This window comes from Sciurus vulgaris (assembly GCF_902686455.1).
Source record: "Sciurus vulgaris genome assembly, chromosome: 9".
NCBI lineage: Eukaryota > Metazoa > Chordata > Mammalia > Rodentia > Sciuridae > Sciurus > Sciurus vulgaris.
The window spans coordinates 101,284,918-101,309,009 of NC_136469.1; the positions used below are offsets into that span (position 1 = coordinate 101,284,918).

Sequence of the window (24,092 nt, forward strand, 5' to 3'; positions counted from 1 at the left end):
TGAGGATGGAACCCAGTGCCTCTCACCAGCTAGGCTACCACTGAGCTACAGCCCCAGCCCCTAGAGTGAATTCTTGATGGCTCCAAATATGAATGGTAATTTCATGGATCTCTCCTATCTCCATTCTTACATATGTCCTTTCCTATTCTCTCCATCTACATTCACATGTTAAAATGCCATTCTGAGAAAGTGCTAGGGTAAGGAAGAGGGACAATGCACAAAGGAGTCTTCATTAAATGTTTTAAAATTGCATGCTTTAAAGCAATAGCAGCACCAAGAAATGGCTGCAGGACATGGATTGTGTTCCCCCACCATCTCCACTGGGGGCCTCACTCACGTTACCCCAACATACTTTATTAATTCTAAGAGGCACATTCCCCCACCCACATTTTAACATCTCTGAAAATAGGATGTCTTTAAAATCTATGGTATGTCATATTTTGGTTGGCAGCATTGTTTTCTTTCTTAGTAATTCCTAAAATAATGGCATACTAGGTCCTTGAAACATTGGGAGTTAAAAATAGTTCCCTACTCCTTTTCCAACCACATTGCTACCCCTAGGCCCATTCTATCTAGAAATTCTGCACTCACTAATGTTTTACAAATTTTGTTTATATTTTCAGCCTAAAATACAAACTTTGGGTTGGGGATATAGCTCAGTGACAAGAGCATATAACTGAAGTTTGAGGTTCAATCTTCAGCACCGAAAAGAAATTAATTTTAAAAAATAAATCGTAGGCTTCCTTGTGTTTATCACCATCTAGGGAAAGCTGAGATAGTTATAAATCAAGAGTTCAGATGCAAATTGTGATCCCAAACACCATCGTTCTTGGACAAAAGTTAATCCTTTAGCCATGTATATAGATATATGTAGTCTGTGTTTTACCAAAATATCAAATTTCCGTTAATAATTAAAACTGTTCAGAACCAAAAAGTGGCTCTGGACCCAAGGAGACCCAGAAACATAGAGGCCATCAAGCTGACTCTCACAATACCTGGGTTCCCACACCTCTCAGTTAAAAATTTGTGACCTTCCATTCTGAGCGCTGGTGGTCTGCAAGCAGTAACCACAGTGCCTTACAGAAAACAGCCAGGGAGCCCCCAAACACATCCTGCATAAATTCAGGAACCCTGCCGCTCCAGACAAATAATATATTCAGCTTAAAGAGCCTGAGCACACGAAGGGTCCGGGACTGGTATCTGTGTCGGCAGATGGTCTGGGAGCTCAGTGTTGAATGCCTAACAGAAGCAAAAGGTCCTTCCCTGTGTCGTCGTGAAGACCAGTCAAGATCTCTGGTCCCTTAACACTAGAATCGATTAAGACACAGGGCAGGGCACAGGGGTGAAGATGGGCAGGGGAGAAGGGGAGGGCAATGGGACGTTTGTCACTTGGCACGATCCCTCCCATCTTCAAACCCTGTTGAGACCCAGTTCCCTGCTGCGCAGGTCTGCGGGGCTCGGACGTAACAGAGCCTGTGCCGGGGTCTGAGAGCCGACAATGGCCTTGGAGGCCAGGGTCCCAAGTACCTGGTTTTCAACCGGTGGCTCCAGAGGGATGGCTGTCGAGGTGCTGCTGCTCTTCTCTATCTCTGGTTTTCCTTTAAATTGCTTCTTCTCGCTCGCTGTCTCTTTCCCTTGAACTTTCTTCTTTTCCTGCTCTTTATCTTTTCTTCTACAGTCTTCCTTTCCTTTCTCTTTCCCCTTCTCCACCACTTTCCTTCTCTCTTCTTTACCTTTCCCCTTAATTTTCTCCTTCGCCACCTCCTTAGCCTTCCCTTTCTTCATGTTCTCCATTTCCACCCTCCCTGTCTATTCGCTTCCTTTCGTCTGCGCGCCCGCGCGCAGGAGTTGCAGCCTCTGATCCCGGCAGGTGTGGCCCCCTCAGGGGGTGCAGGGCGGAGACGTAGGTCCACAAGGCGTAGGCCACACGCGTGGTCACCGTGGCCGCAGCTAGTCCCAACGCGCACAGCCTGCGGCCTGGCACTTAGCACTAGTGGGCCTGCCCAGGGCGGCTGGCAGTTGATTCGCCTAGCCCGGGGGTCCAGAGGAGGGACCCGGAATGGAGTTGAAAAGGGCCGGGGTTCTAGCCGGTGGATCGAGCCCAGCCCAGAGGAACCCAGAGATACCAACCAAGAGTTGGGAGAGCGATGGGGCGAATCGTCGCTGCCAGAAAAACGTACCTAAGTGCCACTTGCCCGGGAGGGTGCACAATGGCGCGATTTCCCGGGGCTGGGCAGGGTGCCTCAGAAACTTCTCCACGTAAGTAGGATCCAGAGCGATCTTAGCCGCTGACATCTCCAGCTTCAACCCCAAGCCTGCATCCTCAACCCTGAGGACGTCTGCAGCGACATCGTCCTCCCTCAGATCACAACCAAAGCCAGGAAAGCTAGTTGTGTATCCCCCCGCCCCCACCCCCAGTCCGAGTAAACTCCACTAATCAAGTCTAAAGGCTGCTTGCTACCCAGGGTTGTTGGTTAAAGACAGCAGTGTGTCTCAAATTTCGGTTGCGTTTAGATTAAAAAAAGAAAAAGAAAAAATCTCCGGAAATTAAGTACCCTGCCAGGACCCGGGCTGCTTGCAAGGTCCAGGTATCAAAGCCCGATCTCGGCAAAATAGTTTAATCTACTCCGATGGAACTTTCAGAGATGATGTGGGGGCTGTAAGGCAACTGCTTAGTATGTAGGAGGCCTTGGATTCCATCCCCAGCACTACCAACTGATTAGTTAAAAATTAGTTTACACATGCCATTAACTGATTTTTCTTCATCAGATCAATTTCAGATAGGCTTGTAAGGAACAATGAATAAATAGCAAGTTCCAAAACGCTTGAGTGATGCAATGATTTTTAAGGTTAGCTGTTCAGAGTTTTCTTTAAAAAGAGGATTAAAAACTTCAAATGCTGTGGGTTTATACCCATACCCAACATGATAAATATTCAGTGGAGTTTAAACTAGGTTCCCTCAATCCCATTAGATTTGTTTTCTGGCTTTGCTGGCAGGGGCAGGAGATAATTTTAGATACTTTGTTTGAAAAGAAAATTCTTAGATGCGAGAATGGTCACTGCTAGAATATTTTATTTTAAAATGTGCCACAGTGAATGGATGTATCCACATTGGTTTTTATAAATGTACACATACACACATGTATATACAAAGTATATATGTCACTGGATAAAGGCCTGTCCAAAAGAGGAAATAATTACCAAGAAGTCAAGGTAGATGGTGTTTACACTTCATTTGACAATAACTTATTTATTTGAACTGAAATTTCAGTTGCTTAGCAATGACTAATACCAATGGCTGCCAATAACAATGACTAAAGAAGAGAACTGTAAATTTCACTGTTGTGCCTTAGGTCAAAATTTTCAAAGATGGATAATTTTCACCAAGATTCTGTTGCTTAGTTAACCAAAAAAAAAAAAAAAAAAAAAAATGATTATCTTTAACCACAGAAATTTAATGGAATGCTAATTAAGAGATTTACTAACAATCATTCCTACAATGTGGTATATATTCAGAAGGAATAAATATCTGGCAGTCTTACCAAGAAAATATTCTCCGTTTAGCTCAAAAGTATAACACAGTAAATCATTCTTATTTTAAGACCTCATGTTTAGATATCACTGCAGATTCTGATGTTAAAGAGAAAGGCAGCACTCCATTTCTTATCTTTCAAAGACGGAAAGCCTTTTTAGAAATTCTTCAAGGAAGTTTCAGTAGATATGTTCAGTCTAACACACCAGCACTTTTATTAACAAGGACAGAGTAATCTGATCACAAGGAAATACAAGGCTAAAATAAATGATACTTGGGCAGCATAAAAAAAAAATTAAACAAGGGGAGGCACCCCAACGAGTGTCTCACAGCTGTTGAACGTGAAAGTGGCTTGTGAGCAAGGAAAGACAAGAGCAACATTCACACCACAAACTGATTATAAAATACTTCATTACTTAGAGAAAGGTAATGAATGGTCAAAACCTCTAACGAAAGCGAAGTCATCACAGAGTATCTACTAATTGGGCCAAACAGTCCTGTTAGATCTTAATACTGCTTGGTATTGATTTCCTGTCTACGTAATGAAGTCAATGTTTTATGTTCTTGATAGGGGCTATTAATCTTCCTGATTAAGAAAGTCCAAACCCATCTGACCTCAGAACACAAAGACACGTTTCTTGCAACACTGATATATTCTTGAGATACGACCAAGTGGTGCTAAATCAACATTAACATAATCTGAGAATGGAAATAAGGGGCACGAAGGAGCCATATACATATATGAAAACTATCCCATATTCCAGTATCACATGACAGAATTTATGGTTAAAATTATTTAAAACATTTACTCTCTGTGGTCACTCATTTAATTAAGTGAAGAACACTAGTGTTTTGCTAAGGTCCCTTTCTTATCACATGATATTTCTAACTGAATACCTGGAATGCTCAGAAGATTCCACTTTCGGCCTCCTAAGGCCACCTAAGACATAATTTAAAGTGGGACCTGAATAGCAATAAGTGCCTTCATACTCTAGTAGAAACAGAAGAAACAGTTTCTGTTTAAATCCTGGGAAACCTTAGATAACATGACTTATTTGTGAAATGGAAAAAAGGTCAAATCAGCAAAGATAAAGGGTGCAACAGATATCAAGGTGGTAAATGCCCGATCATCTCCAGTCCTTATAACCTGTGCAAACATAGGCAGTACAAATGGCCAAACCTGACTAGGCAGTTTGAGAAAGGTGTTTTCCTATTTGATGCAGAAGAAATTATTTTATGAAAATATGTAGATATAAGAGGGAGCAGTTCTGTGCTTCTTGCTGTGTTACCTTTATTATGTTCCTAGTATATATCACTGAGACTGATTTAAAAACAGCCTGCAACAAGGACATTCTATCACCAGCCACCTTTTCCTCCTTTCTTCTTTTTCTGTTGCTGTTTCTTTTTTGTTGCCGGAGCCCCTGCAGGTTTCTGGTGTCTTGGGGGTATGATGTTACTTGTAGAGGCAGAGACTGTTGCTGCACTGCCAGGTCTTGGGGAGGTGGGTGGGCTGCTCACAGTTTTACTGGCATCCCTGAAATCAGACCAGAAATATTTTGGTCATTCATAAATTCAACAAAGGAAAAGGGTATATACAAGTGTTTTACTTTCTATATCTAACAATTTTCCACACATTTTCCACTTGTTTATCCTTTTTCTTTTCTTTTTAGAAGTACTAGGGATTGAACCCACTGATGGTCTAACTACCCAACCTTTTGGAACAGATTCTCACTAAATAGTCCAGCCTGACCTTGAACTTACAATTCTCCTGCCTCAGCCTCCCAAGTAGCTGGGATTACAGATAGGCACCCCCATACCTGGCTTTAAACAACATTTTTACTGTCACATAACTAAAGAAAAATATATCATACCTGCCCATTTTCATAAACTTAAAAAATAACCTACAATTCTACGTATAAATAACATTTTTGATCTTTAATCTTTCTAGTTTATCTATAGAGTTAAATGATTCAGTATAGTTTCCTTTTGAAACAAGAAATATTTAATTTTTATAATATAATCAAAGTCTTAGTATTCATAACATATTCAAACCAGAACTATATTTTCTTTTATATATTGTAAACATTTATCAAGGATATATGACTGTATACTTCTCATACTTAAAATATACTAAAGAACTCTCACTAATATCTTTGAATCAATCTAAAAACAACCTATGTTCTTTATTTCCTTACTTTTTTTTTTTTTTTTTTTTTTGTGGTGCTGGGGATTGAACCCAGAGCCTTGTACAAAGGGAGCCAAGCACTGTAACAACTGAGCTATATCCCCAGCCCAACAGCCTATGTTCAGAGTGACTTCTACTATGGAGCCATGACTTACAGTTCAGATGAGGCCCCTGCAGTTGCTCCCTGGGTCCCTTTTCCAATCTGATCCTTCTTTTTACCCTTTTTTCTTCCTCTATAGTAAGAACGTTCTCGCATTGGTAGCCATCTTTCTGGATCTGGGGTAACTTTTGGGTCATAATTCTTAGGTAGTTTTCCTGTGTAACAAGTAATAAAGAAATGAGGGATATGCCCATAATAGTTTCAAGACAGTGTGTTTATACAATGTATATCTATGCCTGGGAATAAATAACACTACAACTGAAATTGGTCTGAGAAAGTTTTATTTGTATGATCTAGCAAAGGAAAAGGCCTCATTTCTAAGCATAATATAAAATCCAGAGGCTATTAAAAAAAGAGATTTCACAGCTTTATCTATATAAAGTTTTTAAAGTTTGGTAAGAATATATTTTTTAAGAAAAATAGAAAAAATTTATATTCTATAAAACAGTATATTAACATCCTTTATATAGAAAGAGCTCTTGCTAATCAATAGGCAAATCACTCAAGAAAAAATGGGTAGTTATCATTAGGGTAGGCCAGGAAAATGAAAATCATTAATCATATAAAGAGATGCTCAATCTTACTAATTAAAAATGGGAAGGGTAACAAAACTTATTGGACTAACATGTTAAAGGCAGTAACACCTGGTTTTGGTGAAATGATCACAAACACTCACCCACTACTGGCAGAAGTATATAATGGTTTAGCCTTTATGGAGAACAATTTAATTTGACAACACCCATCATTTATAGACTCCAAGAAATTTATCCTGCACAAGTCCATGAGCCACAAAGTTATACAAGAATACTCTCTTTAATGTTAATATAGCAAAATAACTTAATTGTTGATCAGTGAGAAAGATTAAATAAATCATATCTATACTATAGTAAGCTATACAAAAGAGTTAAAAATGAGGCACAAATGTATTTAATAATTTGGAAAAACATTCTTCACAATTTGGTGTAGAGAAATGAAACAAATTATCATAATATTATGTTCATACTCCTTTTATAAAACTGTTCATTAAGCATGTAAGTGTGTAATTATATGTATATTTCAGTATACAAAAAAAGTTAAGTAATCATCTCTGGGATTACACATTTGTAGCAGAGAATTTTCCACTCTTTATGACACTCTATAATATTAGACAAATATATCATCACTGGCTTTTTTTGTTGTTTGTTCACTTTGTTTTTAGAATAAGTACTACCATTTTGCAAGTTTCAAAAAATGTTCATCTGGAAATCACAAAAATAGAAAAGAAAGTGATATTGCATATTATTTCTACCTATGTTATCAGTTGTTTCCTTTTGGTAATAATACATAAAAGAAGTAATTACTGAATTTTATCCATTTCCAAGTACTATGACAAAAAAAATAAATAAATAAAACTTCAAATTAAAGATAGTAGACTGAATGCAAACATTAGCTTGTGTACCCTTTCTACTAAAATGGTCATAAAAACATTAGAAGGAAAAATAGGTGAAAAAAATACTATCAAAAAATTTTGGAACCTGGCAAAACAGTTTTGCTTCTTATAAAAAATAAACAAAAAACTCAGGCAGTTAAGTTCCCAGTCACAATGAAAAAAGACTATGGCAACAATCTGAGTTTAGACAATCCAACTTCAGTTATACTCTTTTAAATTAATAAAATTAAACTGTAGATATAGTTGAGACAAAAGTCAGTATTCAAAAATACCAGAGGTGAGGGCAGCACGTTTGTCCACAAAGTTCTATTTAGGGATAAACTCAAATTTTTTTATCTTGTAGAAAAGAATCTAAAGGTTTTTTTGTTTTGTTTTGTTTTTTATTCTTGAAAAGCTTACCCTTCTTTTTCTTCTTCTTCTTTTTCAAATCTCCCTGTCTAAAATGAGAAGAAAAATCATTACCATCACTGTGCTAAAATATTTATGGACATAAGTATGTGCAAAAGAGGAAGCTGGGCACTTAATCATATTTATTTATTTGCAGTGCTGGGGATTGAACCCAGAGCCTTAGGCATACTAGACAAGGGCTCTGAGTATCACTGAGCTACACCCCAGCCCTCATAATTTTTAAGACTTGGTACCAGTTCACGAAAACTAACAAACAAGCTGGAATATTAATTCAGGTTAAATTCAATCACATTTCAGACAGTATAACTTCTGGAAGATAGTTTAGAAAAGACAGATAATAAATGTTTTCAGAAAACAGACACCAATTATGTTGAAATAATTTTTTTGTGTGTGTATGCCAGGGATTAAACCCAGGAGTGCTTAAACATTGAGCCACATTCCCATTCCTTCTTATTTTTTGAGACAGGGTCTCACGAAGTTGCTGAGGCTGATCTCGAACTTGAAATCCTCCTGCCTCAGCCTCCCAAGTCACTAGGATTATAGGCATGTACCACAGCATCTGGCTTTACCTTTCTTTTCTGTACTATCTTCTAAATAGTATCTGAGTAGTACCAAAAATGTAACAGGTAAAAATTTGCACAAACATGAAAATCTGCAACACCTCTTGGTAAGTAACCTTACATTTGGGAAGACTTAGAGAATCAATAAGCTCTTTGCCAGAACATTTAAATACCTGCAGAGACTATCTCTGGAAGGATATTCAAAACAAGTTACCCTGGTCATGGCCCTGGGAAGGAGAAGGATGAACAGGGACAGAAGGAAGATTTTTACTCACTCTGCACTTTCTTAATCTTCATTGCTTTCTCTCCCCCCACCCCTTTTTTTTTTTCCAGTGTTAGTGATTGAACCCAGGGCCTGCTGCATGCCAAGCAAGTGTTCTACCACTGAGCTACACCCCAAGTCCTATCTTTTGAACCATGTGAATCTATTAACTTTAAAAAAGTAAATAAAACCTCTGTTAAGCACACTTCAAAATAATTAAAACTGAAAGCTACAATGAAAAGAGGAAGATGAAATTAAAAAACCTGTATGTATTCACAAGTGATATATTTCTGTGAGAACTATGAAACAGTAAACTGAAAAGATGAGACAGCAACAATTCCTGCCAATTCATTCTATGAGTCATTCAATTATGGAAGTCTTTTCAGTATAAATAATAATAAATGCAATGTGTAGTACCATACTTTAATATTTCACCTCTCACCCTGACTGAAATAATATCCTAAATTCTGCAAGGGCATACATACCGTTTCTCAAAGGTTCTCTTTCATTTCTTACACCTCTGCCTTTGCTCACACTCTGCCCATCTTATCATCCTTGGAATCAGCACAAATGGTGCCTTCATGAAGCTGCTCCTAACTCGCCATCATCCCAAGGAAGAGCTACTCCCTGTGGCATGCTCCTTTAAATCCCATACATCATAGCACACACAACTTTTGATTGCAATTATTGTTTAAATATATTTGGTCTGACTTTATTTTTGTTCAATGCTTAGCATATACATTCATAGTGTAGCTTCAAAAAAAACTACACTTTTGCATTCAAAAGTTGAGCGTAAGATAAATAATGTAATGCCTAATGAAAATACTATGCTGAAATTTTAAAGTTTAAAAGTCAATGTATATCCCGATTATTTGAGAAAATAAAACTAAAGTTTTAGATAAAAACTGTGTATTCTTAGTAGTAATTACCCAACTCTGTTTGCATAGCGAAAAAAATATTGAAAATATTTAAACATGTTATTTGAAAATCCACTTAAGACCTAGTTTCAATTTATTTTATTTTGGGGTTTCTGGTAAATCTTAAAAATAGGATGAAATGGAACTCGGAATAATGTAACATTTTTGAGGCTTTAATTCCTATTTCAGTTTTAAAAAATTATTATAAGGATGATAATGCTTTTTTTAATACAGTTTTATAATGAAAGAAGTCAATCATATTAATCATATATTCTTGCTTTTTCTTGTGTGTGTGTGTGTGTGTGTGTGTGCAGTGGTGGGGATCAAACCGATGCATACTAGACAACTGCTCTACCACTAACGTTTATCCCCAGCCCTGAATTTGTTTTTTATGAGGAAAAAATTTCAAAAGGCATTTTAAAAGAGGGAAGATAATAAAAAATTATGAAAGTCACAAAATTGGAGAAGTGTTTGGTATCTTTCATGCTTTATTCATTCTGAATCAAACATTTTACTCTGTTTCTACTACCTGTGTTAAGATGGTAACAAAGGAGAATTAGACTGTGAGTTCCTTTTTTTTTTTTTTTTTTTTTGCGGTACTGGGGATCGAACTCAGGGTCCTGTGCTTGCGAGGCAAGCACTTTACCAGCTGAGCTATCTCCCCAGCCCGTGAATTCCTTTAAGTAAATGAAGTTGGCCATCTTTCCTCCCAATCAGTAAAATAAACCATCTGGCCGAGTATGGTAGCACACGCCTGTAATCCCAGCAGCTGGGAAAGCTGACACAGGAGGATCACAAGTTCACCACCAGCCTCAGCAAAAGCGAGGTACTAACCAACTCAGTAAGACCCTGTCTCTAAATAAATACAAAACAGGGCTGGAGATGTGGCTCAGTGGTTAAGTGTCCCTGAGTTCAATCCCTGGTACCCCACCACCCAGAAAATCTGAATTTTGGTTCAGTATGCTAAATGATGTACTAAATGCACATCAGTAATTTACACGTAAATAAAGTAGATTGTGTCCAGTCAATGGAATTTTTTTTAAATATTTTTTTTTAGTTGTCAGTGGATCTGTATTTTATTTATTTATACATGGTGCTGAGACTCAAACCCAGTGCCTCACATATGCTAGGCAAGTGCTCTGCCACTCAGCCACAAATCCAGCCTCCAGTGGAATATTTTAAGTAAAAAGAATAAAATATGTCTACATTTAATACATCAAAAGATCTTCTAAGGCTTTTTAAATTAAATGTAAGAAAATCTGAAAACAAAATAATTCTGGAAAAAACAAAAAAGTAAACCAATTTAAAGAAAATACTTGTAATCCACCTGTATGTATAAACACAAAGAAAAATATTTGGAAAGATACACAAAAAGGTATCAGTGATCAGTTCTGAGATGGAGGAACCAGGGTGGAAATAAGGAGTAAGAGCTGGGCACAAGGGAAGAGAAAGAAAAGAAATAAAGGGGATTTAAGCTTTATTTACATGGCATTTTTATGATATAGTTTTCATTCTTTATAAAGAATTTAAAATCAGCATTACAGAATATTTTTAGAAATGTTTTTAATTAGAAAAACATTACCCTTGTTCCTTTGGTTGACTATCTCCAGTAACTTTTCCACCTTTCTTCCGAATATACGTAGCACCAGGAGAATTTTCAAGAGCCTCGACATCTACTTTTAGAGACATACTATCTGATGAGGGCAAGTGTTTACTAAGACTGGGATGGTATAGGAGTTCAGGAACAAAACATGCACACATGTCTATCAATATATTTCTGCCACTAGAAAAAGAGACTGTCTTTTCCTGATGCCCTTATCAGAAGCAAAAATGTTCTAAAATCTTCTACAGAGTAACAAATCAGCAAGTTATGTCAATTATAAAGTATGTGTTCTGAAAGAAGAATCAAGATCTAATCATCTATTCCTTAACATGGAGATGAAGTCCAAGGTAATTTCAAGACAACTATCAAGTCAGATAGTAGAATGAATCAGACATAACTTTCCTATGTTCATATATGAATACATAACCAGTGAAACTCCACATCATGTACAACCACAAAAATGGGAGGCTATACTCCATATATGTATAATATGTCAAAATACATTCTACTGTCATGTATAAATTAAAAAAAAAAAGTCAAGCTTATAAAACATAGGTTTTTTTCACTGCAAAGGCTTTGACTTAATATCTACCACCCTACGTCAGTTTTTGGAACACACCCTGATTAGTGTAGTATGTATGATCTAAACTTAATCAGGACATAAAATCCTCTTATCAATAGTAATTGTTTCAGACTAATAGTTCACAATTCATGCTCAACTATCCACATAAAATATACTATCTTTTCATTATTCATTCATTCACTCACTCACTATTATGTGCAGCTGCACTTAAACCTAGAGAAATATAGGGTTGCACCTTGTTGACTTCATTTCTGCTTTTGGAGCTCATGATCCCAAGGTGGATCCACCACTGCATTTTCCAATCACACTGATCAATAATTCTAATTTTTCCCTTTATCACTTAGAAGAGAGTTCTGATTATTAGTTGAAATTTACAACAGAAAAATACCTGGGCAAAACTCTGGCTCTAGTGCTCTATGGGGAGCTGTCTGGAACAACAATCAAAAGGATACACTTTAGCTTTCTCTGGATCTACAAGTGAGTAAGCAGAAATAAGCTGCGCCAGCGTATGAATATCTTTTGGATTTTGTCTGAAAGAAGAAATAGTCACTGAACAGTTTATAAACTAAGAAAGTACACAAAGATGGAAAATAACTCCCTCTTATCAATAACAGAAACAAAATGTGGATTTCTACATCTCCACCTTTTAGAGCTTACTTCCATAGCTGTTCTAGGTCACTAATTGCCTCCTTCTTCCGCCCATATTTGAGTTTGAAGTTTGCAGCTTCTCTTATCAATGACAAATGAGCAGGAGATTTGGGCTACAGATTCAATTTAAAAAAAAAAAAAAAAAAAAAAAGTTAAGCCAAATATCTAGTAAGTCAATGAAGTTATATTTATTAAACCTTTAAAATGGACCTATCCATTAAATTCCTCACCCTAAATTTTACTGAATGCCTGAAACAACAATATCTCACACACTCACACACACGCATACACACACACACACGAGGGTAGACAAATCAGCATAAGTAATCACCATGCATGAAGCAATTACAAAATCCAGTTCTATTTAGGTTGTCTATGACTAAAAACATTCTCTTAAAATCAAATCCTAAAGATATGCCACCATAGTTCTCAACCATTAATGTAATATTTCCCAGAATACTGATGTTTCTCCACCACTAATAGCGATAACAATATAAATGGCATTAGTGTGATACTGCCCATGCAGAGACCCATATTGGAAAAACTCAAGATGCTTGTATTAGAAGGACCCATGATAAACGATTATTCCACATACTATTGCTCCAGTAATTTCTACCATCCATGGGCTCTCTAGTCACTTAAAATGAGCTCTACTATATGCAACCACGTGCTTCTAAAATTCTTATTTCTTTGGATTATGAAAAAAAAAAAAAGAAAAAAAAACGACACCTACACACACAAGAAGAAGCTTCAAAAAAATACAAACGATTATTTATCTAAAACATGTCATTTATTCCTTAGTTACCTGATGGTTTTGATACCACTGGATGGCTTGGGTGAAGACCTCAATGGCACTATCAATATCTTCCTCATGGCTGTACATGGTCACTAATGCAGATACCTATATAGTCAAAGGTATAAATTAATGAATACCTTTCTTCTAAAGCAGTGCCAGCTCACAAATAATTTGCTAAGTTCAGAAGGTGAGAAGTGTTTAGACACATTTACACGCAAGACACCACTAGACATTCAAGTGTGATCAGCCAGGTATACATTAGTGTGGCTGAACCCCCAGGTGCATAAAGCTAGTGAAAAGCTTGTCCAGTATGCTTAAGGGACAGGAAGGAGGCCCACATGGCTAGAGTAGAAGGGGAGGGGCAAGAGGAGGAGCAGTAGGAAATAAAGATAGATAAGAAAAGAAACAGAGACAAAAAGTTGTATCTTTAAGAAACATCAGGTGCTGTGAAGTTGTAGTTCAGTGGTAGAGCGCTTGCCTAGCATGTAAAAGGCATTGGGTTCAATGCTCAGCACCACATAAAAACAAATAAGTAAAATAAAGAAAAAAAAAAAAAAAAGAAAGAAAGAAATGATAAACTGGCCAGAAAAAAGACATGAATAGCCAGTTTCAGGAATGAGGAAGGTACTACAGATATTAAGAGGAAAATAAATATTATACATAACTTCTATGGCAATAAATTGAACAACCTAAATGAAATGGACAAATTTCAGGAAAAGTAAAAGAAGATCAGATATTAAATATTAGAAACATTTTATTTCCAGCCATATCTCTATTTGATTCTAATATGAAATGCAGAGTAATTCTTAAAATATGAATCAAGACACTGTTATTACTACATATTTATCAAGAACTAACTGAAAACAGAAAATACAAACATGAGTAAAACAGTCTGTTCAATAGTACATTGTGCATCCTATCACCACAAAACGTCTTTACTATGAAACAGATGCTTTCCCAGCTATATTATTGATCTAAACCTGTGCTGTTGAATAACAAAAAAACTAAAAGCTAAATTTGTTGGCCACTATTACTAAATTATCTTAACTCAAAGTGATATGATAAACAATTCCCTATAATAGGTCTGAGATTATCTGAGGTTGGCTTTCATCAATAATGTAAGGCCTAATAGTGCCTAGCACATTTGACTGAATAGTAAACTAACAAAATGCAGAACAAAAAAATGAAATTAAATGTATACCAAATAAATAACTGTTATTATTCTACTATTCCTACCTTATAAATATACATGAGAAAATTAGTAGAAATTAAAGTAAATACAAATAAACATCAAACATACAAATGGACTACTGATTTCACTAACTTCTCAGTCTTAGAATATTTTAATTACAAACTCACCATGCCTGGTTTATGCTTTAACTCCTCTATGCTTCTCAATATTAAACATGCTTTGGAAATATTACCTTAGAAGATTAAAAACAAAATCAGTATTGCAGTGAAGAAAGCATATTGTGGAAAAAATAAAAGAAATGTTACTTCCTACCATCACTTTTACTTAGGAAAAAAATCATAATCTTATTTTGTAATATTTCTAAGTATACAAGCTTTAGAGTCTTGGGGTTAGTACACTATCTCTGTTAATTTTACAGATAAGGAAACTGACTTTCAAAGAAATAATACACTTGCTTAAGCTTACAAAGTTAATGGCAGAGTTGCTACCAGAAAAGAAGTCTTAACTCCCAGTCTGTTTCAGTTCTACTTCTCCTTTATCACTCTGTAACTTGAAGGTGGTAGTAGATGAATCCTTCCCTAAAGGCCTTGCTATGTTAATATAGATGTAAATGCAGTGAAAAATCTGTGGTGATAAAATTCTGATTTTCCACTCATTGCTAACTTCAACCATTTTAAATAAAAACAAAAAACGAAACAAAACAAAAAATCACAACAGACCCTTGCCTGGTAATTTCAGAATAATAAACAATCTTTGTAAAAATCAACAAAAACCAGGCAGTCAGGAGTGGTGGCAGGTGCACCTGTAGTTCCAGCTACTCAAGAAGGCTGAGGCAGCTATAGCAGGAAGATTTCTTGAATCTAAGAGTTTAAGGTCAGCTTAGGCAACATAGCAAGACCTTGTCTCCAAAAAAGAAATCCAAACCCAAACCAAACCAACCCCCCCACAGACACTAAAACAGATAAGGAAAAAAGATAAAGGGAGGGCAAGGAGACAGGTGTGATGGCGCGCACCTGTAATCCTAGTAACACGGGAGGCTGAGTTAGGAGGATTGCTGAGTTCAAAGTCAGCCTCAGCAACTTGGTAAGGACCTAAGTAACTGAGACCTATCACAAATTTTAAAAAATTCTAAAGGGCTGGGGATGTGGCTCAGTGTTAAGTGCCCCAGGTTCAATATCTGGTACCAAAAAAAGGGGGGTGGGGGTGTCAAGGAAAAGAATAAAAGAGTGAGAAAAAGAAAGAAAGAAAGAAAAAAAAAGACAGTGGGAAAATAAGGAAATGTGAGGGTTAACAGGAAAATAAGCAATATTTCTCAATCCTATTTTCATTACTGCCTCATTTAAAAGACTTTCTGAACATTTTTTTCTTAATTGCCAACTCCCCAATTCATGAAATTTTCATTTCAGTCATTGTAATATATAAGATTTTTTTTTTTGACCATTTACCACCCTTGTTGAGAACCAGAGCTGTACAATTTTTTTTTTAAATATTTTGTTTAGTTGTAGGTGGACACCTTTATTTTATTTTTATGTGGTGCTGAGGTCGAACCCAGAGCCTCACGTATGCTAGGCAAGTGCTCTACCATTTGCCACAACCCCAGCCCAAAGCCCCATTCTTTTTTTTTTGGGTGGGTGGAAGTTTTTTATAATGATGAAAATGTCCTTTCAAGCCAAGTACAGTGGCACACGCCTGTAATCGCAGTGGCTTGGGAGGATCTCAAGTTCAAAGCCAGCCTCAGCAACTTAGCAAGGACCTAAGCAACTCATTGAGACCCTGTCTCTAAATAAAATATAAAAAAGGGCTGGGAATGTGGCTCAGTGGTTAAATGCCTCTGGGCTCAATCCCTGGTACCAAAAAAAGAAAGAAAGAAAAGAAAATTCTTTCATTTGTGCTATCCAACACAGCAGTTACTAGTTGCATGTGGCTACTAAGTTTTCCCAAGTGTGGTTAGCCCAACTGAGGAACTAAATCTTAAATTTCACATAATTTTGATTGCTCTAAAGGTAATAGCTTCATGTGGCCAGTGGCTAGAATGCTAGCCAACGTAATTCTATTTAATCACTCAAGGTTGGACCAAAATCACAAGACAAAAACACTGATAATTTCTGTTAAGAATCAAACACATCAGTTCTCATTAAATCCTATGAGTGACAAAATATAAATGAATGATAAAGGGCGAAACTAAATAATACTGGAAAGAACAATGCAAAATAATCCCTTTCTCATTTCACACAGTATTACCAGTTATAGATATAAATATGAATAAGTATAATCAGAAAATATGAGTAAGTATTAAAATCTTTGGAACAAAGGTATACTTTGCTTCTACTGACCTTCAAGGCCCAGACTGAGACTCATTCTAACAACTGAGGAATAACTGAAAGGGCCAACTTCCTCACTACTAAATCTGTTAGTGATCACAAATCTAGCCTCATGTTTGAAACAATAATTATACTTTACTACTATGTAAAAAATATAAATCAAATATTAATACCTTGGGAAATTTTCAATTGTGCCATGGTCAGCTTAATTTCAGCTGCATTTTCTGGATGCTGATCTGAAAATTCCTAAAATTATTTTAATTGGGAGGGAAAAAAATCACATTTATTTTATACAACTGCAGATACTACAATTACTTATCTCAGCTACTTAAGATTTTTAAATCTGGAAGCCACGCATAGTGGTGAATGCATGTAATCCCAGCTATTCAGGAGGCTGAGGTTAGCATGGGCATGTTAGCAAGTCTCTGTCTCAAAAACAAAACTAACGATTGAAGTTTAGAATAGAATTCACTGAAGAATATATTACTAAAACAAGAATATATTACTAAAACAGAGTTACCCATGTTCTGCAAACTTATATAAAACAAAGCTGTAACATAATTAATCAAGGTGGCCATGGAATTTATCTGGTGGTACATTTTCTATTAGTTTTCCCAACAAACTTAAAAGCTTGTAGGTTATTACTGTTATTACGAAACAAGGCTGTAACTGTCTGATACCTCTTTAGAAATTCAAGTATGATGTCTTTACCTGAAGTAGCTCTATTGCTTTTGTATGCTGCTTTTCACGGCAGAGCTGGGCAGCTTGGATTAACACAGGCAGGAGATGTGCAGGACTTTGGGACTGTAAACTAGCAGATATTTTGCGACATTGTTCTGCCTAGAAGACATGCCACCCACCCCCCACAAAAAACAATATGGTAAAAGAAGTACTAAAGAACCAAAAAGAAAAGAGGAAGATAAGAATATACCACAGTGAATCTCCACATCATGTACAACCACAAATGGGATCCTAATTAGAACACAATATACTCCGCATATGTATAATGTCAAAATATACTCTACTGTCATGCGTATCTAAAAAGAACAAATAAAAATTAGGGTGAAGAACTGTAAGGTAAAAAAAATAAATTTATAGCATCTATTCTCAATTTTCTATTGTAAGAAAAAGAGGTTTCCATTTACTGAATTTGTGTTCCAAAAAGCCTGTAAAGCAAAACTTCTACACATTCATTTGAATGCATAAATTCCAAAATTTCATTTAAAACAACGTCTCAAGTGTAAGTATTTGCTTCAAAACCACAAAACACAAGTATTTCTTACTAAAGTATTAAGAATAACTTGATTCAGTTGTTATTACTGCCTTTCACTGTCCCACCAAAACCTTGTGCTCTAGGAGTATGAACTCAAAATTTAGTTAGAATGCATATTACAGTTAGAATGGCCTATACTTAGAAGATTCAAAAAACTCCATCGAATAAATTTTAGAGCTAATAAATTCAGCAAAGTATCAGGAGACAAAATCAACATACAAAAATCAATAGCTTTCCCATATACCAACAATGAATCTGCTGAGAAAACAGGACAATACTATATACAATAGCCTCAAAAACAAAAACAAACGACAACAAAAAACCCTAAGAATACATCTAACCAAGGAAGTGAAAGACTTCCACAATGAAAACTACAGAACACTGAAGAAAGAAACTGAAAACCTCAAAAGATGGAAAGACTCCCACGTTAATGGATAGGCAGAATTAATATTGTTAAAGTGGTCATACCACCAAAAGCAATATAGAGAGTCAATGCAAAATGCATCAAAATACCAATGACATTCTCCACAGAACAAGATAAAATAGTCCTTAAATTCGTTTGGAAGAACAAAAGACCCAGAATAGTCAAAGCAATTCTAAGCCAAAAGAGCAATGCTTAAGGCATTACAATACCAAACTTCAAAAATTATACCACAGTGCTATAGTAACACTGCATAAAAACAGGCACTTAGAACAATGGTACAGAATAGAAGACACCACCAGAAACAAAACCACACATGTATAGTCATTTATTTCTTGACAAAGGTGCCAAGAATATACAATGGAGAAAGACAGCCTTCTAAACAAATGGTGCTGGGAAAACTGGTTATCCATATACAGAAGAATGAAACAAGATAGACCCTTATCTCTCATCCTGCACAAAAATCAACTCAAAATGGACCAAAGACCCAAGAATTAGTCCAGAAACTATATAACTCCTAAAAGAAAATGTAGTATATAGGCAGAGGCAACTATTTTCTCAATAGAATCCCCTAAAGAAATAATGCCAAGAGTTAATAAATGGGATGGTGTCAAGTTAAAATGCTTCTGCACAGCAAAGGAAATGACTAAGAATGTGAAAAGAGAACCTACAGAATGGGAGAAAACCTTTGCTAGCTATTCATCTGACAGGGGATTAACATCTAGAATATATAAAGAACTCAAAAAACATCAAAAGTGTCAACCCATTGAATAAATGAGCAAATGAATTAAAGACACTTCTTCAAAAAAAAAAAAACCCCACGAATGGCCAACAAATATATGAAAAAACATTCAACATCATTAGCAATGCAAATTGAAACTACTGAGATTTCATCTCACTTCAATTAGAATGGCAGTCAAGAATACAAATAATAATAAATGCTAGAGAGGCTGTGAAGGAGGAGGATGTTGGTCAAATTATATTGTAGATTGCATGCATGTACAAATATATATCAACAAATTCCATCATTATGTACAACTATAATGTACAAAAAAAGAAAAAAATTAAAAGTTAGATTTATAATCTATGATTATGCAAAATTAAAATGAAAGATGAATCTAAAATCTGTAATCATGACTGGCATCTTTGATGAGTGTTTTAATTCAGAGAACTTAGCAATAAAATAATGAGAAAGTCACCTCATTTAAAGGTGTTAATGCTGTTTTCCCCTTAAAAGCTATTAACCCCACATCCTTAAAAAGAACTGGGTAAATGACTTAAGAAACAAATCTAGGACATATGACATAGTGAAGAAGAAAATAAGTAAAAAATATAAACAAAAATATAAACAGTTTAGACTAATATACCTGTATACCTCACATACTACATTACAAAAGGTTCAATTAGGGAACCAGAAACCTACCTGGTTTGTGTACATAGCAAGTAAAGCTTTGTTAAATTCTATAGCCTGCAGTTGTTTCTTAGAAAGCTTAAACTCTACTCCTTCTGCATTGGTTAATTTCACCTTCTTCTTGGAGTCAAAGACATTTTGGTCCTGACAAAAAAAGTATATCCACCATTAATAGAATCTCCAACTTCAAGTCTTTTAACACTTCAAGGCCTTACTCCTCTTTCATTGTTTTATATAAATACACTAAGAAAGCTTAGAAGTAGTTATCTGGTTGGGCAGCCAAATTTATCTTGGGTTCTTGGTTCAGAGATTTTGTCTACATCTGTGAACCAAGAACCCAAGATAAAAAAATCTCTACAATTCAAACTTACCAGTAAACATGTATTTATTCCACAATCTAGCTCCATTCCTTTTAGAGCCTTCAAAGAGGAAGATTCTTATTTACACATAAATGGTTCTAAGTAGGAAGTGAACTGCTTTGATGGGAAGAATAAGATTGTTTTTTTCCCCTCCACTATTATGTGCTTGTTTTGAGTAAAAAAATTAAATTGAACTGAGCACCTGAGTGTGTACTATTCCAGCTTTGTAACACAATGTATTTATCTGCAAATAGTGCTTTGTAAGTAAGTGTATTTACTTGCAAGTTGGTGATACAACTGTGCTTTTAAAACTAAGTTATTATACGATAAAGACTAAAAGCAAAGAATAAATCCAAAACAAATTTTACTCTTTCTCATGATGAAGTTTCAAAATGCGCATTAGTGCACATCTAGTCCCACTATTTAGGAGCCTGAAGTAGGATCACTTCAGTCCAGGAGTTTGAGGCTAGTCTAAGCAACATAGCAAAACACCACCACCCCCCAAATAAACCATATTTTCTAGTTGGTTCTCTTGTATTACTATGTTTATAATGCAATTCCTCATGCATGCCACTGCTAGACTTTCCTTAAACACTGTCACAGTATTCACTTAATTATTCAAACACCTGAATTGTCAAGGCCTCCCATACCTTAACAGTTAATCTAACCTATTTGTTTTTTACTACCCAACACATATCTATCCTCTTCTGTTTTCTTTTTACCCACAAATCATAAATTTTCTTTACAAGTAATAAGCTTATTCTGTTGCTTAATCTTTAAACTACATTCCTTCTTTAGAGTCAACTCAAATTTGCCAACCCAGAGATCTTTCCTTTCACCAAATATGGCAGTTATAAAGTATATAGTCAAGGCATAGTGTGGTGGGAGCAACTTGGTCCCAGCATCCAGCCTTAGCAACTTCCAAAATCCTTAGCAAATTAGACCCTGTCTCAAAAAAAAAAAAAACCAAAGGTATGGGCATGATGTAGCTCAGCGATGAAACATCCCTGGGTTCAGTTATCCATAGTACCAAAAAAAAAAAAAAAAAAAACCCAGGAATTCAAACATGCAAACATGCATAACTTTTTAAAAACATCAGAATGATGTACAAAATGATTAAGACTTATTATTTCGGGAAAAAAAATCAAATAAGTATCTGAAAACTGAAAAAAGTTCAATGTATAAATTACATTTAGATGGAGAATATGTATTTAGTATTTCACATACTTTTCTCTCCAAAATCATATATGTCAGATAAAACCTGAGAAGCATTTCAAAATTCATAAACATAGGCAGTTATGTATTTCTGCCAAGATTCAAATGCCAGCACCAATGTTTGGAAACCTAAGCCATGTCAATAACTCCCTTTAATGCCACCATCTCACATTTAGGGACGCTCAGTAATTTTGCTGAGGAGAGAGGTACCATAAAGGAGCAGAAGAGACAAGGCTTGGGATCAGAGACTGGAATCTAAAACCAAATTCTACCTCTTACTGGCCATGTTCTTTTAAAATTTTTATTGGCTCCAGCTTAAAATCCTATAAATTGGAGATAAGGACTACCACCTAAAAACACCACTATGATGATGAAATAAGATGCCCTTTGGAAAATCACATAGCAAGGGAAACCAAATGTTAGATACTCCTATTTTTCTACTGACTTGGATTTGAAATCTGAACTTGAATGGTTTCCCATTAAAATAATGTTCCAAGTGGTGATTCATTTCATTAGCACAGTACTCTTAAGACTACATATATTCAAATGCACTTGTAATATTTTGCACAGGATGGGAGGGTGAAAAGACGAAGCATATGCCCACACCTTATCCCCTTCCAGAATGACGGCTAGGAGACGACTTATGCACTAAAACTCAGTATACCTCAGTATATGAAGAAATCACATAAAACATGCATGTACTTAAAGTTAAAAGTCCAAATAATTTATATCTCTAACAAAAAGAGATTTTCCAGATTATCATAAATTGGGAGAAGGGGAGCTGAAAGTCATACACTACAGAAACATTAACATTATAAGGGTTAAATACACTTGGCTGTGATCTGCTACACCTGGAATTTTTTCTGTCATGGAAGAAATAACACTTATCCTAGAATAAAGCTAGTGTAATCTGCTCTCAGTGTAAAATAAATATGTAGGAAAATCATGGATATTCCATACCTTATTAATGGTAATGATGTTATTTGCAATTACAGCTAACAATCCCACATCAGTTGGCCTGTGAACGATAAGCAATAGTTAAAACTGAACAAACCTTTAAAGAGAAGCCTTATCCCCTATAAAGGATAATTCATTTTTAACTCACTTACTTTAGTTTTATTATCTGATTGTAAAGTTGCAAAGCCTCCTCTGTACGACCCTGAAGCTGCAGAATATAGGCCATCTGACCATGAATAATGGCCAGTTCTGCCTGTGGGTCTTCCTCAGTCCCATCCTAAGCAGGAGAAGAAACTTCTTTTTTTTCTGTAAATTTTGCAAACTGATCCACATATTTTACCAACCAACTCAAACATATGAAAGATTTACAATCCTCAAGATGACATGATTTCAGGAATTTTCCCTGAGGGTCAGTTTTCTAAAATATAGAATTGTCACTAAAAGTTTTTAAGGAAACATGGCAAAAAGATTCTGAAAGAAAATGACAACAAACAGGAGTACCATGTATTGATTCTTATTTTCCTCTGAAGTCCAAGATTTAAAAAACAATGTAAAAAGCAGCATGTAGATTATACAAACTTTATACAATATTCCTAAAGTTTAAAAATATAATTTAAAAAATGCTGTCAATTCTTTTATAACTCTAAGCCAAAAATTACAAAATTCTAATTAATACTCTATAAAGAACTTCAAAAGCTGAAACCAATTATGTATTTAACATAATTCTGTAATTGAACTAATTCTATAAAAATGTAGGTAGTTCTCTTAACTGATGCTCTTGATTAACCCATATAATCCAATCCTTCCAGAAATGCTGACTGGTATTCATGAATAACCAATACTGAAAGCTAAGAAAAAAGCTACTCTACTTTGCCAACCTAGCACTGTGGTTGTAACCTGGTGAGCCCAAGCACATTTTGTCAGTTGTACTTGATAAGAAAATGATAAAACAAATATTAAAATAAAAACTATGAATAAAAAAAGAGGCTTGCTTCAAAAATGTAAACTGTGTAGAAAGCTCAGAAAGATCTGCTAAAGGTAGTTCCTAAAGAAATTACTTTCTGATTAGTTATGAGTCAAAATCAGAGATTAAAAAAAAAAACTTGGGCTGAGGCTGTGGCTCAGTGGTAGAGCGCTCACCTAGCATGTGTGAGGCCCTGGGTTCAATCCTCAGCACCACAATAAATAAAATAAAGGTATGTGTCCACCTACAACTAAAACAAAATATGTATATAAAAAAAAAGTTTAACATCTATAATATCTCTGTAATGAAACTGCTTCTCAACTCTCCTTAACCTATTTCATTCACCATCCAATAAGTAGGACACCTATAAAAATTTAAATATAGCATGTAAATTATGATACAATTATATAATCAGGTTAAAAATATATAATGAACTTTTATTATGGGAAATTATATCATGATGACTATGCTATAATTACTTTATATTGTAATAAATTATATTATTAGCAATACTAATGTGTATAATCTCTAGATTATGATTTCCAACCTACTTCAATGCCCCTGTGACAATTTCATTGAAATATCTGCAAAATTGAAACTTGGGACTTAATGGATTAAGACATTGTTGCACTTGGGGCTGGGGATTTAGTTCAATGACAGAGCACTTGCTAGCATGCACAAGACCCTGGGTTTGGTCCTAGGCCCTGAAAAGAAAAAAGTGGGGAAAAAAATGATATTGTTGCATTTAAAAAAGAAAAAAAGTGGAACAAGGAATATTGGATTATGTAAGAAATATGCATCAAATTGCTATGAGCAAATCTATATTCAAAAAACTTTAGTCCCATATCCTCAACTAAGAGAATGAATTTTATTTTATATTTATATGAATTTAAAAT

General features: G+C 35.4%; 1 protein-coding gene across 1 annotated transcript in view; it reads right to left on the reverse strand.

Moving 5' to 3' along the window:
* Positions 1–3,408: 3,408 nt before the first annotated feature.
* The window catches only part of SRP72 (signal recognition particle 72), a 29,540-nt gene continuing 8,856 nt past the window's right edge, over positions 3,409–24,092 (reverse strand). The window contains exons 7-19 of the mRNA XM_079153770.1: positions 22,385–22,509; positions 22,236–22,293; positions 19,714–19,845; positions 17,308–17,436; positions 16,770–16,842; positions 14,443–14,507; positions 13,093–13,188; positions 12,297–12,400; positions 12,092–12,169; positions 11,036–11,173; positions 7,706–7,743; positions 5,873–6,032; positions 3,409–5,066 (exon numbers count right to left, since the gene is read on the reverse strand). Of these exons, the coding sequence (XP_079009896.1) occupies positions 4,889–5,066; positions 5,873–6,032; positions 7,706–7,743; positions 11,036–11,173; positions 12,092–12,169; positions 12,297–12,400; positions 13,093–13,188; positions 14,443–14,507; positions 16,770–16,842; positions 17,308–17,436; positions 19,714–19,845; positions 22,236–22,293; positions 22,385–22,509 (1,374 nt within the window). The 3' untranslated portion in view covers positions 3,409–4,888. The remainder of the gene's footprint in view (positions 5,067–5,872; positions 6,033–7,705; positions 7,744–11,035; positions 11,174–12,091; positions 12,170–12,296; positions 12,401–13,092; positions 13,189–14,442; positions 14,508–16,769; positions 16,843–17,307; positions 17,437–19,713; positions 19,846–22,235; positions 22,294–22,384; positions 22,510–24,092) is intronic.